Source organism: Channa argus, chromosome 8 (genome assembly GCF_033026475.1).
Source record: "Channa argus isolate prfri chromosome 8, Channa argus male v1.0, whole genome shotgun sequence".
NCBI classification, from domain to species: domain Eukaryota; kingdom Metazoa; phylum Chordata; class Actinopteri; order Anabantiformes; family Channidae; genus Channa; species Channa argus.
Window position 1 is genome coordinate 22,691,887 of NC_090204.1, and position 17,810 is coordinate 22,709,696.

At 40.7% G+C, this 17,810-nt stretch overlaps 2 protein-coding genes across 4 annotated transcripts; one reads left to right on the forward strand and one right to left on the reverse strand.

Annotated features, from left to right (window-relative positions):
• On the forward strand, positions 1 to 9,298 carry stx6 (syntaxin 6). Of its 3 annotated transcripts, none has more exons than XM_067513203.1 (8): positions 1 to 218; positions 893 to 2,736; positions 4,412 to 4,581; positions 4,671 to 4,765; positions 4,853 to 4,912; positions 5,967 to 6,095; positions 6,188 to 6,294; positions 8,166 to 9,298. In XM_067513203.1, exons 2-8 carry the CDS (start codon positions 2,636 to 2,638, stop codon positions 8,308 to 8,310), a joined length of 807 nt encoding a protein of 268 aa, XP_067369304.1. In that variant the 5' UTR covers positions 1 to 218; positions 893 to 2,635; the 3' UTR covers positions 8,311 to 9,298. The 3 variants fall into 3 exon arrangements, with proteins under 3 accessions (XP_067369304.1, XP_067369305.1, XP_067369302.1); XM_067513204.1 differs by lacking the exon at positions 893 to 2,736 and adding an exon at positions 6,880 to 6,974 and having other exon boundaries at positions 3 to 218; XM_067513201.1 differs by lacking the exon at positions 1 to 218 and adding an exon at positions 6,880 to 6,974.
• A 354-nt stretch (positions 9,299 to 9,652) lies between these two features.
• si:dkey-121a11.3 (uncharacterized) lies at positions 9,653 to 16,468 on the reverse strand. Its single transcript, XM_067513199.1, has 7 exons — positions 16,338 to 16,468; positions 14,312 to 15,123; positions 13,474 to 13,576; positions 11,653 to 11,851; positions 11,436 to 11,542; positions 11,210 to 11,358; positions 9,653 to 10,667 (listed from the first exon to the last, which is right to left on the reverse strand). Exons 1-7 carry the CDS (start codon positions 16,400 to 16,402, stop codon positions 10,471 to 10,473), a joined length of 1,632 nt encoding a protein of 543 aa, XP_067369300.1. The 5' UTR covers positions 16,403 to 16,468; the 3' UTR covers positions 9,653 to 10,470.
• Between the last annotated feature and the right edge of the window lie 1,342 nt (positions 16,469 to 17,810).

Here is a 17,810-nt window from a genome sequence, read left to right on the forward strand (position 1 = left end):
AGGGTAATTTCCGCTGCGGAAGCCGCAACTGCATGTAAACAAAGGCGAGTTAGCAGCGGATGAACGGACAGTCTTACGTGCTAAATTAATTGAAGTCTGACATATTTCTAGTTTCTCTATACGGTTCCAGAGCCGAGAGTCCGGGTGATGGAGCTCCACCAGGACTGAACCAGAGCCAGAACCATGTCAATGGAAGATCCGTTCTTCGTCGTCAAAGGGTCAGAACACTAACCTAACAGAGCTAATGCTAGTGATGGCTAACAGCTTGCTAATGTTAGCGTGCGCAGACTTGATACATGATCAGTAATCAGTAATCAGTAATACATAAGTTATGATCGATACATCTGCGCAGACATGAAACTGTTTTGTTTGTAGTTTTATAGCAACTAGCTCAACCGAAATGCTACACGTTAGCATGTTAGCTCATTTATGTCAACATAAGTAACGCTCGGTTCATTATCAGAGTCCAACATAAAATTGAACAATAGATTTTTAAAAGTTAAACTTTAAAGATATAAAAATTGATAAACTAGATGTTGTGTGTATATATATATATATATATATATATATATATATATATATATATATATATGTGTGTGTGTGTGTGTGTGTGTGTGTGTATGTGTGTGTATATACACATACATATTATATATATATATATATATATATATATATATAATATGTGTGTGTGTGTGTGTGTATATATATATATATATATATATATATATATATATATATATACACATATATATATATATACATATTATATATGTTTGGATCATTATCTAAAGCCTTTTTTTGCATTTTAATTGTAAATGATTGGATGTAAACCGAATTAAAGGACAAATCCATAGTCTATGAGTATAAAAACTGTTAACTGGTGCTTTTAAAGAATGTGAAGGTGATGCCATGTCTTAAGTTGGAGAGGAAGCAGGTGCCAGATAAAGGCCTAATGGCCGAAAAGTTAACATAATAAAAGCTGTGATAAACTGGAGGTAAGTAATGGCATGTGTTTTGATTTTCATAGATCTTTCGCATCAGTCGGCACTTTGCTTTGTGTGCATTTGCAAAAGAAAGACAGCAAGTCTGACATATTGAGGTGTTGATATATAGACTGTGAAGATGACGTCACATTGTGTTAAATGTTGGGGGACCTGGGTGCCATCTTGTGAGATTTCCCTTGCCTTTATGTTTGTGAGGTGGATTTTGTGTCCTGACTTTCTTTCATAATTGTGAAAAGCATAGTAAGTTAATGCCGCTGCCGTCACTAGAGGGGTGCTGCTCTATGTTTGAGAGTATGGTACTGATATTAGCAGATTATTATTATTGGCTTTCCAAATACAGTTGGCTGTATTGGTCATTGGCTTCTTCCTTTCTTACCGTGTGTTCACTCGTATTGCTATAAAAGTCTACACTAACGACAACGGCCTTTTCTTTGTCAATAAAAAGCCAGCAGTGCTGCTGAGTATCACCTGCTATGCACTACAGATGCAACTGGATCCTGGCTGTGCAACGTTGAGAAACTTGAGAAAAGCTAAACTTAATGCAACTATCTTCTGACGCAGTTCAGCTGCTGCCACTTGGAAACATTTTGATTCCAGTGGAAACTAAAGCAGAAAGTCCATTTACTAAACAGAATAGGGAAATATAAATTAAAAATACAAAAGCTGATTGCCGTGATTTCCTGACTGGGAACTATGTGTATGTTAAAAATCAGGATATGTAATGTAAGTTTTCATAATCATGTTGATTTCACTGGAAACAAGCAGAAAGTCAGCTTATCAACCAACATGGATGAATTATAAATTAAAATAAAAAAAAAAAAAGCTGATTGCCGTCGTTTCCTGACTATTAATGATGTTTGACAAGCTACGTAACAAAAAGAACTTACACAAACAATTCGTCACCACTGTTGGTATCTAATGGTGGTGTGTACAATAACTGCCCAGTCAGAGCAAAGCATGTCAATACAAATACATTGCATCTGTATGCATAAGTGCCTGGCTGCAGTGCAGATGCTTTGCTGCTTGCTCGTTACTTTCCTGATTTTTATTTTTTGCCTCTTTTTTTTCTGCAAAAGTCTATGGACAATGTCGTCTTTGTACTTTATAAATAACTTGTATATTGTTTTAGAAAGGATGCATCCATATCATTAATACTATTTACTACTTTTGAGAACAACAGTTACTGCCACATAGTACTGGTCTATAGTGACTGGCATTAACTGAATCTAGTTAGGAGCAAGATGCCTTCCTGCTCTACACATAACTTTCTGCTGAAGATTGCAGTACTTGAAACAAAGATCAATTGATTAGAATTGAATGTGGAAGTAAATTGTGTTAAATTGTGCTAATTATCACCGGTAACGGTAAGAAACAGCAGGGTTGTCTGCCAGGCAATACGTTTCCTAGTAGAAGTCCTTGCTGGAACGCCATCGGCGCAAAACTGAGGAGAAAAGAATAATTCACTTTATAGAGAAGCAGGAGGATGAGTGCTAGCTGCAGCCTGGAGCCCTGAGATTTGCAGTCCTCATGGATGTCCTGCAATACCATCCAAGCCTACGTCATCCTCAACCCCTGTGTTTAGAAGGGCACAGTGAACAGATGCAAGGCAGAATCGGCAGCAAACCTCCACAATGACCATGCACACAACTTACGAACAGATTTGCACCACTTTCTCGGGACCCCAGATCTCCATCCAATGGCCTGGAAAAACCCCTCATTCTCAGTCAACGGGGTAAGAAATGAGAGATTCTGAAAGCAAGAAACTACAGGGATGTATTGTGGGTGACATTGCTATTAGGGTTCAAAAAGCATAAATGGTAAAAACACCTGTACATGCTGCTCTCCCAGGGATGTGGTGTCTGCGATGAAAGAAAGAATCACAAATATTCTGGCTGCACACAAAACTGTAAATTATATTGCACATAGAGGCCACTGCCATTGTGAAACAGCAATCAGAAGTTTTGGATAATTACCGATGTGTTCAATGTGCTCAGCTCTGTGGATACTGAGGGGTTTACTGTGGTCTTATATCACTGCTATACAACTCTGAGATATCTCACTCCCTCAAAGATAATCATAGTCATTGTTTGATCTCAAAACCTCAGTGTAAAAATAGTCCAGCTATTGAATCTACAAAGTAAAAATGAAATTGCATAGAACTCGTTAGGTCAAAGCGTATCACCATGATGTTTGTGGTCGCCCAGGGTTCAATTCCCAAACCATCTTATTTAAACTGCATAGTCACTATGCACTATATCGTAACTAATAATGATGCGTATAACAGCAATTTAATTTCCTTCATAAAAATATAGATCAACAGCTTTCAGCATGGGCAGGTTTGGTTCAGCTCGTTAATTTGGAATGAGTTTTTACGCCTGATGCCCTTCTGGCCGCAAGCTTCTCATTTTGTCCGGGCTCAGGACCAGCACCAGGGTGACCCTTGGTGGCTGGGCGGGGCGGGTTTCATACCTGTGGTCTCCTGTATCCTCCCCAAATTCTCTACCTCTGATCCACCAGCCCCCCTCATATAAATATAGATGAATCAGAAATATTTGCTATTTGGCAAAAAAGGAAAGAATAAAAGCGATTCCAGACTATGAAGACTTAAACCAAAGTTTGAAATCTCGGTGTTTTAACTGACTCAGATCTGAACTACATCAGTCCCATCAAGGCCACGACTCCGTCAGCTTTTGTCACCTCAAACAAACAGCCAGAGTGACAGGTCAGGCCTAGTTACATTTTGGATTTCCTCATAGAGCAATATCCCAGCAGGGCTGTGAGACTTTAGGAAGCAGTCAGCTAGTCAAACCTCAAGTCTAAACCGAAGAGGGCGAAGCTGCCTTTTAGCTACGATGTGGCCCGCAAATGGAATGAACTTGCTGACAGTGCTAAACGTGCCCTCAACAAAATCCCATTTAAAGCTAAACTGAAAATGCTGCCGTTTTCCGATCCTGCTTTGCACCAACCACTGTAGCAGGCACTGGTAAGCAGTCCGTAGACTTCACAAGATGGCGCTCCACCCCCCCAACAGTTAAATCGGTGTGACGTATTTAAAACTGTAATCCTTTAACTTCACAGGGACAACGCTTTTATTTCAGTATGATTTAACTTTGTTAACTTCAGTAACATCGTGTGACTGTGGGCTATTTTTTACTGTGTACTTTATTTTCTTTTTCTGCCTGTTTTGAAGTTTAATAACCCAACAGCAGCAAAGTGAAAATATTTTTCTGACGTGAAATGTTCTGGCATTCATTCTTTCCTCGCCTGTTAAGTAGACTACATTACTGATGCATTATTGTTACATTACACTAAAACCGGTTACAAACTGGTGTTATAATGTTTCTTTAGTGGCCATGTCTACATTGTAATCACCACCTGAACACAGTACTGGTGTGTGTTTTTAACAGAGAGGTACAGAAGGCAGTGAATGCAGCTCAGAGCCTTCACCACAGATGGGTGGAGCTGCTACAGGGGGGCGGCAGAGCCTCCAAAGAAGAACTGGATTGGACGACCAACGAGCTGAGGAACAGTTTGCGGTCCATTGAGTGGGACCTGGAGGACCTCGATGAGACAATTAATATCCTTTACCGCAGGGCGCAAGTCATGTGACCGCAGGAATTTTTTTCATGTGTAAATATTAAACATGTTTCTTAATGATCGATGAACGCATCGTAGAATCGAACCCAAAGAAGTTTAACCTGGACACAACCGAGCTGTCAAAGAGGAAAGACTTCATCACGTGCACCAGGCAGACTGTCAAGGTAGACTTGGTTAAGAACAACTGAGCTGATTGGCTGAGGTTTTTCTGAGGAACCGATCTGACTGAGTGTTGATTGTTTCTCTTGCAGGAAATGAAAGAGCAGATGTCGAGTCCAGCCGCTGCCTCTGTGGACAGAAAGAATGAACAGGTAACTGTACAGCTAGTGATGTACCTGTAGACAGGTGTTAATGTGTTAAGCTTTATAGAGGCCACATTCCATCACTAACTATCAGTTGGGTGGTGCAGTTGCACGCTGACAGAGACATACCAACACACAAAAGTATGAATGCTTACAAGTGCATGGACTACTTGCCATTCCTATGCCATAGCCTCTGTTTAGATTCGACGCATGTCTAAAATTCAAGCTTGAGAGGGCAGATCACCACCAGTCCTTTCCCAAGCCCACAGTAAGCCACAGGGTCATGCTGCGTACGATGGCAAAGTCAGTGTCAAGATATTAGACTTCCCATGCAGCTGCTTCCTGGTAGACGCCACTTGGTTATTTTGGAAAATAAAATGCTGTTAATGCGAAGGAGAACCAACAGGAAATTAGGTTTGATTAACATTAGATTCACAGAATAACACTGTATACATTTATAATAGAAGCTTTACTGCAGTGTGGAAACCTTAACTGTGTATTTATTTGCAAGTCTCAGCTGTTTGAGAGTTTGTGTCCTCTATGTATATGTCAGCGCCCAAATCTGTACAGTTAGAAAGACTGCATCATCTGATATTAGACTCTCATTAATATGTGATCTGTGTGTTTTAAACTCATTCTGGACACTGGACCAAGCTGTGCTGAAGAATCACAGAGTTCAAACTACAACTTCAACATTCAGAATGCAAAGTTCACCCTAGAGCCAGTGTTTGGTCTGACCTCTGGGCCACTGTAGAAACGGGGTGGTGCAACATTGCCTGCATAAGCCTTTCTACAGTGGGGGACCCACATCCATGTAGATATAAAAGGCTCAGTCCAAGCTCAAGCAAATGTAACAGTTCTTATTCTTATTACACAGACCAATAAAAACTTAATTATGAATGCTATATTCCATGTCAATAAAAGGACAGTTTTGGGTTCCACTGGCCTCTACTGTAAGTACAGAAGTAGGCTGGGGGAAAAGGGTTATAGAAAGGAGCAGATGCAGATCTGCTGTGGATCTGGGTGCTCTGACAACAAATGCCTGTCTTGCTGGGATGTCTAGGCTCTGCTTGGGGAAGGCGGGGCTCGGGGTCCAATCTGGCAGCCCGTTCCTGATAAATACAGCCGACTGGACCGGCAGCTGCAGAACACCAACTCCCAGTTTATTGAGGAACAGCAAATGCAGCAGCAGGTACTGTTACACCTGAGCAATGAAGCCGCCATTGACAGAGAAACAGTGTTGTGATGTGACACACAGAAAATAATTTAAGTAATTGCTTCTAGCTGATCGCAGAGCAGCAGGACGAGCAGCTGGAGCTCGTGTCAGGAACCATCGGAGTCCTGAAGAACATGTCGGAGCGGATCGGTATGGAGCTGGACGACCAAGCTGTGTAAGAACCCAAAACGTTCTGATTCAGTGTCACTGGAAACCTTCAATGCTTTAAGACTACAGTTTTTAGCATTAGGGCTGGGTATCATCAAAACAAGCTTCTTGTTCCTAAACAGTTTCTTTTCCAATACCAATTTATTGAAATCCATTTTCCAAAAAACATAGTACATTATGATATAAATCTTTAGTATAACTTTTCTACTTTTTGGCATTTGTCCACTAAAAAGCAGCTTTTACTGTCCTAAGAACCAGATAACTAGGACAGAGTGCATCAATAAAACCACAGCTATATTTTCAGATCTGCTAATCTCACTCGCTGCAAGTGCCAATAACATGCAGAGAAGCAGTGGGCACTCCTACGTGGAGTTGCACCAGCAAACCCAAACAGTTTCTTACATTCACACCTCAGTTTTCAGGCACAGATGTGTAAGGTCCAAGCTGTGAAGCCATGCTTAGATATCCAACCTTGGTATTGAATAACTAGGCATTTTTTATTTTTATTTGATGGTATTGAAACCGTTTGGAATCCCGTCCTACCAGTTTACCCCTGAATAAATCAATCTGTAAACGGTGTTGTTCCATGCAGGATGTTGGACGACTTTGGACATGAAATGGACAATACCCACTCTCGACTCGACAATGTGATGAAGAAACTCGCCAAAGTTTCCCACATGACCAGCGGTAATCTGCCCGGCAAAATGTGAAGTCACTGTCTAAGTTTCTGTTGGAGCAGAGTTAGTTGGGGTTAGGGATGGTTTAATAGGTTTAAGTCTGATAGTGATAGTCTGCTTTTGTATTGGTTACAGTCTATTAGAAGTAGTTGAAATCAGATAGTTTTAGATAGTTACATGTAATGATAGTTAGTTGCTCAGTTATATTTATAGTTAGTTGTAAGTAAATTTTATTTTTATAGCACCGTTCAAGAGCAGAATGTCACAAAGTGCTGTGACATATTAGCGAACATATAAGTTGTAAAACAAGTTAGTTTCAGTTAGTTCCTCTTGTGGTTAGTTACAATTAGTTCAGTAATCAGTACTATGTAGTTACAGCTACTTAGATATAGCTACTTATACTTAGCTATTGTTAATTATACCTTGTTAGTTTGTTATTGTCAGTGGATGGTTACTAATAGTATCAGTGTTCTTTTTGATTGTGGTGGTTAGTTACAGTAGAGTTGTGTGATATGAAGATAGATATCGTGTGACCATAGTCCCATATCATATTCTAGTGATCATATTCAAACAAAAGATTTCGACTACGTACTTATGTTGAGTAAATGAACCAACATTAGAAACATCCATTCTGAGGGAAAGTTACAGATGTTAGGTTAATCTATGGAAGTGCAGCACAAATTTCTTTTTGTACTGGTTAATATTAGGTAAAGGCCACAAAGGCTACTGGGATGTTTTCTTACATGCTATACTCAATACATGAGTTGACACTGTGAATCAATCCGCCCACGTTAATTCATAATACAACAAGTTTGACAGTCATACATGTTATTGCTTCTTCTACCCATATGCACTTCTGTGCTCCGGCAGCACATCACCTGTACCCACGTCAGGCTGACACCAAGAGTCATGTCATTCAGTACAGACAAAAGCCACTAAAGTATGCTTTACATTTTGTGACAGCACCTACATTTTAAGCATAAAAGTAATCAAATATGAATAAGTGCATTTTGGTCATGTATGTATTCAAACTGTTTTTAGACATTATCCCTCCCAAGTGGTTTTTCCATTGAATTTACAGAAAATATGCTCGATTGTAATAGTTATTGGGCTATGAAATTACAGATATCATGATATTAAATGTAGAATCACTAGATGCAGCTAATTATAGTAAGTTACTAATACTACTGTGTTCTCACAGATCGTCGTCAGTGGTGTGCTATCGGTGTGTTGCTCGCCATCCTCTTCGTTGTGATCCTTCTCTTCTTCATCCTCTGATTGTTGCCGCCACCTGTCAGCACAGAGCCATCTTAAAATTATGTCTCCCTGGACACTTTACCGTCTGACTTGTATCATCCTTCTCCTCCCCCCTCAGACTTTGACTCTACTGGATATTAAATGATTTAGCGGATTTTGTCGAACTGTGGAGTCTTGTGAAGGAGTTCTGACTGTTCCCATTTCCAAACTGGAGACTACTGGCTTCTACTTGACTCTCTTGGACTCAGCTGAACTTTACTGAACGCCAGTGATTTCTACTGGACTTTACTGGACACTACTTCCAACTGAGTCTGACTGAAAAAGACGTTTGAATCGAGTGTTTGTTCCATCACGGCCCACTTTGAGGTGAAACTGGTGGAAAGATTTTCATGTTTTAGAAAATTGAGTTTGTTTTATTTAAAGGCCTGGAAGAAACACATTTCAACTTCATTCCAGTCCCAGGTTAACTCTACATTAACATGCTGTATGTTTTTACTTTTGAATTCACTTTAATACATTTAAACTCTAGTTTAGTGCAATTCTGTCAGGTTTAACTGCTTTTTAACTCACATTTAATCCAGGTTTTAACTCCACCTTGTGGTTAAACTTCAGTGAAAAAATTAGTTAAACGAAAAGAAGAAAACCTGAAAAAACACTAAAACTCCATTTTTGGTTTTGTTTTTTTTTTGTATTTTGACTGAAAATGTTAACTTTTTTTTATCTCCTTTCAATTTGAATTTTGTTTATTGATTAATAGATTTATGGTTTATTGATCAGTGTTATTCTGATGATAAACCGTTACTGACTTTGCTGCTCTTTCACAGTAAAAGTGTTTCTCTATAGAACCTCGGGAAGGTTTGAAATGTGAAGAGGCAGATAGGAGCATGCTTCATATGGTTTGGCTGAAATCAGGTAAACTGGTGAGCAGCTGATCGACTAAGGCGACACATCCCATTGTCCCACATCAGCAGGTTTATGGTACACATGGTGGGAAAATATCAGCATCACAAACTTCCTGTTTGAATATAATCAAACCACTGTTCAGAATAAAACTAAATAATAATGAATTACCATAGACAGACTTGTCTGTTTCTTTCTGTTTAACATAAAACATTCTTTCAGAAATTTGTTTTCTCGAGAAAATAATCTTTAATTGTTCAGATTCAAACTAAAGCTTGAGATAAATGCAGGCTGAGCAATAATAACTGACTAATATTTTACAGCATTTAAGAGTATGAAGGAAGGAACATTTATCATATGGACAATCACAGATTCTTAGTGGGATCTCTACCCTTTTTGTTCTGCTTATGTTCTGGAGCATCAGCAGACAGTCCTGGGGATTTATTTAAATAAATGTTTTAAGCAGTAAATTGTCAATAGATTCATTCATACAAAAAAATTATTATTAGTAGCAGCCCTCATAATAAACAAGCATCTGTTCACGTTTCAGACTGTATCAATATTTGATTCACAGCTGAATGAATAAAGGCACAAACTTTATTAGACTGTTGCCTGTTTATTGAACGATTATTGATCCGTGGATGTTTTAGTTGAATAAATATCTACTGTGTGTTTACGGTTGAATTATTATTTTAACAAATAGAAAATAAAAGATATTTGATGTATTTTCATGTTTACTTCAGAACAAACATTTTACTCATTTAGTGATTCTTAAACTTCCTGTGAATCTTTGAACTTCAAAATTTTTACTCTAAATGATTTTTCTAGGTTTTCTGGTTTGGGCTGGGAAATGTTTGTGGGTTTTAGCAACAAAAATTCTTTTTTTTTTTTTTTAGAAAACACATAAGGACATCAGTAGAAACGCCAATAAAATGGTTAAATAGAAAATATTAAGCTTTAATTTTAAAATATCAAACAGAGTAAATAGCAAAGACAAAAATACTGCAAAGGTTTCATTAAATAATGGTAATGAACAACAATGTTACTGTATTATTCACCATTAACCATTCACCATTATTGCTTTAATTGTGGGAGTGGTCCCCCTCCAGTTGTCCATCCTGATCCACTACACAAGATAAAAGCATTTGTCATCGTTGCTTCATCCGAAACCAGGATTGTTATCGGATTAGCAGTTCAAACTTTTGAACTGATAGTTTTTTTGTTTGTTTCAGTCCAGGATGTTCTGGAGGTCTGAATCTGGTTTGATCAGCAGCTACACCAGGTTTGTATGTGAAGGGTTAGGTTAAAAAAAAAAGCGTTTCAGGTGTAATTAGTCTCAGGTTCTGTATTCAGTGTGGGGGTGTCCTACAGGAATGGTTGATCCGGACTGTGGCAGAGGGGTTCTGGGTCAGCAGCTCGGTCACCTGGTCCAGACTGAGACCAGCCACCTTCTCCCCATTCACCTCCAGGATCTCATCTCCAACTGAGAGCAGACCAGAGTACAACTTCTCAGTGCTGCAGTCCACCATGTCATCCACATACACGCCTGCAGTACACAGGATTACAATGTTAATATTCTAAGTGTTGTATTATTACTCTGTGTGGTAAATTTGCATTATCAGTATGCCATTAGTGCAGTATCAATACACTGTTATTGGAGTGTGAAGACCAAGACACAGCTTGGTCAGAACCCAGACCCACTGAATCTAGAGCTTCAGGATCAGCCCACAACCACCATAGTCTGATACAGAATCCACATTCTTGCACTAGTCATCCTGTTAGTCCCACCTCCACCATGCTCCTACTGGAGAACCAGACCTTGAGAAATGTGTGGCTGTGGTTGGAGTCCGGACCCTGTGGTTCTGATCCTAACAATTTAGTATTGGTTCTCACATTGTAGTTTTAGTGGGTACTATTTGCAACACCTGTTCAGAGAGGCCTGTCTCTCAGCTGATGATGTAGTACTTGCAATATTTAGAGAACTATTTACAAGTACTATTTAAAATACCCAATTTGGGTGGCCCTTTCTTAGCTGATGATGTATTTATTGTATATACTGCAGAGTAGTAGTAGTAGTATTCATAGTACCTGAGTGAGGGGAGCTCCTTCGGCTGATGGAAAACCCGAATGTTCCTCTCATACGGCGCCGGAGTTCTAGGTCAAGAACTCGGCCCCCAGAATGTGAAGAGCTGGGACAACTGATGTTCTCGACACTCTCGACAGTCTGCCGGAGAAACCTGAGGGAAGGACTCAAGCTGTGATTGGCTGCTCCATGTTTACCTGGATCACACTTTATTAACAACAGGTGTGTTACCTGTCAGCTACCAGTCTGAAATCGGCTAAACGATCATGCTCCATCTTATGATCTGACCCGAAAATCTGAACTGAAGACTTCTTTAACTGTGAGAAAGGCACCCCCTGCTGGACAGATTGGAGACACAGTACCAACTGGACCATAAGTATTTATGACAGTAATAGAATCGTTTTTGTGAGAGAAAACAGTTCTTCCTACTAATCGATGACTTTCTCACCTCGCTAAGGGACTGAACAGATGGACATTTATTCAGCAGGCCGGAGAACTTCCTGGTTTCTGCAGGAACAGTCTCCGGCGCCGCGCGGCAAGTTTTTAAGCTGAGTCGATCCAGGCTGCTGGTTCGAGTCCTGCTGAGTCTGACATTGGAGAAAAGACGATGCAAAGAAATACGAGAAGATTCTTCTCTGGTGCACAATCTGCAGGAAACATACAGAATGAAACTGATAAAGACCACGAGAAACATTAAAAGGGTCTTTTCACAAACTGACCTCTATATGAACAAAGCTCTGTCCCCCTTAAAGTGGAAAAAAGGAACTCTGTTTTCTTCTGTTCAGTCTATTTACAACATGTGCAGTTTTAGGACAAAAAGCCCTTTTCATATTGATCTTGTTTGTTCATCTTGGGTCTTTTTCTACTTCTAAGTCTGGTTTTCCTTAGGCGTACTTAACTGAAACTGCTCTCCTAAGAGTTACAAATGACCTTTTAATGCACAGTGATGCAGGTGAATCTCCTGCTTTTGATTTGGTAAATTACCATATACTGGTTGACAGACTAACTGGTATCTCTGGTATCTCCCGGGTCAGCCCTGGAGTGCTTCTCATCTCACCTCTTAGACAGAGGTTTTACACGGATATTTCAAAACTGAAACTTTGTGTTATGGTGTCCCTCAGGGTTCTGTCTTGGGTCCGATGTTTGTTTCAAACGTGCTTCCTCTTGGGCAGATAGATTAGTGTAAAGATATATTTTACAAATATTACACAGATAATTTACATTTTAAGCATCACAAAATGTTGCATTTTATCTTTTTTACCTCAAAACAGGGGACACTAAAGTTACAAGAATATACTGCAAACTAGTGCCTGTGTAATACTCTTAGCCCTATTACTAATATAGATGATGGGGACTTTTTTCTGGGTCAATTTATTCTTTCATTTTGTATTGCGTTACCTCACTACTCACTACTCACTAGATGTGTGGGCACACAGCATTCAGTCTAGTGTGTGCACACACAGACATTGATAATTTATTGATATTAGATATCGTTAGACTGGGCGCAGCACAGTGGTGGAGTGGTTAGTGCTGCTGCCTCACAGCTAGAGGGTCCCCAGTTAAGATCCAGGCCTGCTGAGGCCTTTCTGTGTGGAGTTTGCATGTCTCCCTGTCCTGTATACTCTGATTTTCTCCCACAGCCCAAAGACATTCATGTTTAACTAGTGACTCTAAATCACCTGTAGTTGTGAATGTGAGTGTGAATTGTTGTCTCTCTGTTTATGTCTCTCTGTGTTGGCATTGAGATAGACTGGCCTGTACAGGATGTACCCCTCCTCTCGCCCAATGACGGCTGGGATACACCCCCCCCCCGAACCTGAACTGATAATGGATGATAATGGATGGGTGGATGTCAGACTGCTGTCAATGACAAATTGATGTGTTAGAAATTAATTTACATAGTGTTGCACCTTATCCACGCAACTCTTTTTAGCATCGTCACAATTTTTGTAGCTTGCTCGCATAATAAAAGAGCATCCATTGTTGAGTGGTCTTCCTAGTCCAACACCATTAAAATTGGGAGGTTATCTTGTTTACATTAAGTACATCTGAGAAAAAACTTCTCCCAGGGAGGTTTAAGATTGTGGGTCTGTTGCTGGGACAACAAGCTCAACACGATTTTGGAAGAACCAACAGATCTGGGATTGAATAACCTGGTAATCCACATACAAACAAGAGCCCTGGCGTTACTAAACTGTCTGACAGGTGATTAGAGGTATGTTTGTGCTATAGGGTCACATGACCCCCAGGTAACATAACAAAGACTCACTGTTCAGGAAGTTGAGTGTCATCATTGTGAAGCTTTGCTCTGATTGGCTGTTTGACCTGTTTGTCACTGCTGTTCACCGAGGTGGGCAGGGCTTGCATTTCAACTGTAACCAATGAAAAGTCAGGATATTAGTGTGCGATGTCAGACTCAGCAGGTGAATCAGATCAGTTCCGGTTTCATCACTTGTAGCTGTGACCTGGTACTGCTGAAGACCACTCGCATTTGGCCGATTGGCAGGTCGAGCATTCACTCCCACATACTTGGGATAAGTACAATATTCATTTAATTTAAAAGCACAGTCCTTGTGATATTGTCTTTGTGTTGTTGCACATAGAGATTATTTATAACAATCCATGAAAATTTTGTTTTTCATCTGAGAGGTGGCTTTTAGAAAGGAAATTATTTAGTGTCCAGTTGTTTTGTGCTCAGGGTTTGAGGGGTCGCAGTGATTTTCTCTGCCTGTTTTCAGACTCTGGAGTAACAGTGCCTGGATAGTGGACAGGTCTTAAGGCCTAACTGTCCATTGTAATCTCTGCTTGTCTTGATTAGTGGCTGAACCAAACCAGAGAGTGATAGATGTCCTGAATCAGACTCAATGAGTTTTGCATGGAAAGTTTTAAAATGTTTTTGTTAAAAATAACTAATTATTTTACATGATATTATCAGAAATATGATCTATTACATTGTTAGGGAAAAAGTTGTATTTTAATATTTTCTAAATCTGTGTCCTGAGCAGCAAACCAGATTTATCTTGAATACTGTAACTAAACCGTTACTGAAATGTAAACTGTTACTGGAAATAATGCTATAAGCTGTGCTTATGTTGACGTGCTCTGACCTTGTGACTTGGAATTCCTCCGTGATGTCATCGTAGGCTCTACCTGTGCAGGTAAACATAAAGAGTCAGAGCTCTTCCTCCTGAGATCCACACAGGGGCCCCTCTCTGTCAGCTCAGATGCCGCTTGATGCTGTCTGTGAGGCTGGGCTGCTGCAGTTCCCCCCTGCACCTCCTTCATAATCAGTGATGTCACCGGAGGAGGAGCGGAGTATCTGAATGTAGGCATGGCCACCTGGTTGGGGGCGTAGGGGTTGATTGGTGGGTCTGCTGTGGGCATGGCATGGTTGTTCCTTCTCTTCACGTCATTGTTAGAGAGACACCTAGTGCCTCCCCCAGCGCCGCCCTCTGTTGTCCCACATGGTGTGACAAACCCAATGTAGGTCTCTCTGATTGGCTCAGTTCGCAAGTTCAAGTGGGTCCGGTAGGGGCTCCGCCCCCTATCATCACATGACGATGTCTGTAGCCTTAAGTCAGCTCTGCCTCCTGAACCTGTCCGACAACTGTGGCACTGCCCTACCCCAGCAGGGTCCCTCTTTGCTCTGCTGTTGTTGTACATGTTCAGAATTGGTTTGGAGGTCAAGGCACCTGACCCCCACGAGCCAGCCCTTCTCTTCTGTCTTTCCAGGTAACGAGACTCTGCCTCCGTTTCAGTCTCATCCTCAAACCGCAGACGACGACTTGGAGATGCTGCCGCGCATCGCCTCGTCAACCCCACAGCTGATTTGCTATTGGATGAGTCACTCAGATATCCTGAATGAGAGGTCTCCCCCTCTGACCTTACCTGGATGGCAGGGCACAACCGGACCCCCAACCTGCGGACAGGGGACAGTTAGTGTTCAGCTAGTCTGGAGCCTAAAGCATACAGTGTGGTCATGGTTTAATGTACAGATAAACAAACTGAACTCGAGTCTGAAGATGTTCAAACACCTATAGCTGACTTAAAATGTGAAACAGGACAACAGGTGAGGTGAAGGCTGATGGAGGTCGAAGCAGACTCAGCTGATGAAGCAGGACTGGAGTTCAATGCAGACTGATGAAGCTGAGGGAGCATGGTTCCGATGATGACATCAGACATGACATGATGCAGACATACAGGTGTTGACAAAGACTCACAGACTGACGGAGACGAACTGAGTATGCTACAGACTGGTGACAAAAGTTGACGTAGATTGATGGAGCATGATACAGACTAACTAAAAATTGGCACAGACTGATGGAGGTTGACAGAGGCAGACTGACAAAGACTGAAGAAGCAAAGTGTTGTAACACGACACAAACTGACAGCACAATGTAGACTGACGGAGTGCAGGGCCGACTGACAGGGCGTGACTGGACGAAGTTGAGGGAGGTCAACACAGAATGCAAGAGGTCGATGCAGATGGACAGGTTATAACAGACTGATGGACCTGAGGGAGCACGAGTCAGTCAGAAAAGCACGATGCCGATGGAGGCTGACACAAATTGATGGAAAATTGCCCAAACTGACAGAAGATGACAGTTTATCAAAGTTTAAAAGCAGCTCTGTGATTAGTTGATCTCTACCGGAGGTTGCAGAAAGAGAGTCGGGGGCTTTGGGGGTTGGAATATTGGAGGGCAGCATCTCAGGGATGATACAGGTTTTTGTTTTTAGATGTTTTACATTAAAATGTTATTTGAGATTCTGGTTCCGTGGACGTCAACTTTTTCACATATTCTGATACAATTTTACAGACATAAAAACACAAAGCCCTAAATTCTCCCCAAAACCCTGAGCAAAGACATATGTTAGACATTATCATCAGTTCGTTAAAGTTTGTTGTCTGTGTTTCAAACTCTTTGAGCCTAACTTGTTACTGTCCACACACTGATCAACATCTTCTCTGTCACTTAAGACTCTAATAGTTTATCACAGCCATTTCTAGAAAACTGAAGATGTCTCCGAACCTTAACCATAACCTGAACCTGAATCCATCTGAGAGATTAAACAAGGAGACGATTTGGTTTTTTTTGTAGTGTGTGTGTGTGTGTGTGTGTGTGTGTCACTCACGATGTATGTGTGTTGGGGGTCAACAGGTCGTGGTCTCCTCTGACGGGAAAACACCGGCGGTTCATACAAGCTCCGTGCTCACACTTCTCCTGCTGCTGTCACCGCGGCAACAGAGACGGTTTTTCTCTGTCTTTTACACACACACACACACACACACACACACACACACACACACACACACACACACACACACACACCGAGTGGGGGATGGGGCAGCAGCTGCTCTGATTGGTCTGTTTGACAAAGGAACAGGATTAAACTGAGCAGCTTGTCAGAACTAATTAACCTGAAGAGACCAGACGGTCTAATCCACACAGATTATTTACCATCAATGTGAGGACCTTTAAAAGACTCAATTTGAATTTTGAATTAATGAAACTAAACCTTATGTTTTACCTGTATGTTTCTTCTTGTTTATACCGTGTGTTTTTTCACCTGTGTTTATTTCCCAGGTGAACCTCACACTAAGACCTCAGACAAACAAAAACAAGGTGATGGGTTTACAGGCTGTCTCACTGGGAGAAGGAGAAGAGCAGTCGCTGATTATGATCATGTTCTGCAGCTGTTTTCTTGTTTGCTGCTCAGAGAAACATGAAATCCTAATTTGCTAAAACTCACAGACACAGAACAATTTGCAATGTTTGTTTTAAACAACCCTGATATATTATGTAAAGGATGAAACAACTCAGAAAATGAAAACTGCGGAGGAAAGGCCTAAGGAGTGTTTGTGTGCTGGAGCCTGACAGACAAGCCTCAGGCCCTCAGCAGTACCAAAGCAGAATAGTTGGGGAATGTTGCCAAAGAGGAAAAAGAGGAGGTCGCTTTTAAGCATTATTTTATGCATTTAAATATACAATGAATTTTATCCTCTGCATTTAGCCCATCCACCTGAGGGGTGGCCACAGGTAGCATTTGGGCAGCAAGCCCTCAGAAGGCTTCTGCATCTCAGCCTAAAATTATACCTATTGAGCCAACAGGCCACAAAGAAAGTCAAATGCAAAATATAAAAATACAGATTATATTTCTGAACAAATTATCAGGTCTATTCTGAGACAGGACAGCTGACAAGCAGCTGCACCTTCATCTCTCTCATTTTTTAGGGTGGCTGTAGCTCAGCCAGTAGAAAAAACACATTCATGTCCATTAGAATCAGACTCGCTTGCATTTTCTTGGTCTGTTCCTCAGTCAGTAGAGGATTAGACAGGTTTATTCTGAAAAATGTCTGGATTTTTGATTTCATTTTATGGTACAATAAACACATTGGTGAGTCAGTAAATGTGTCTAAATCTCTAAAACAAACTAATAAAAAACAAGGTATTCAATTTAAATGGCTGAAATCAGCTTGAAATTGGTAACATTTCAAAATATTTAAAATGATTGTGCTTTGTTTTATTCTGACAGCCCATGTCTAATTGTCCTGTTATTATATTTATCATATCACAGTTGAATGTTGAACAAAACAAACAAAATGAT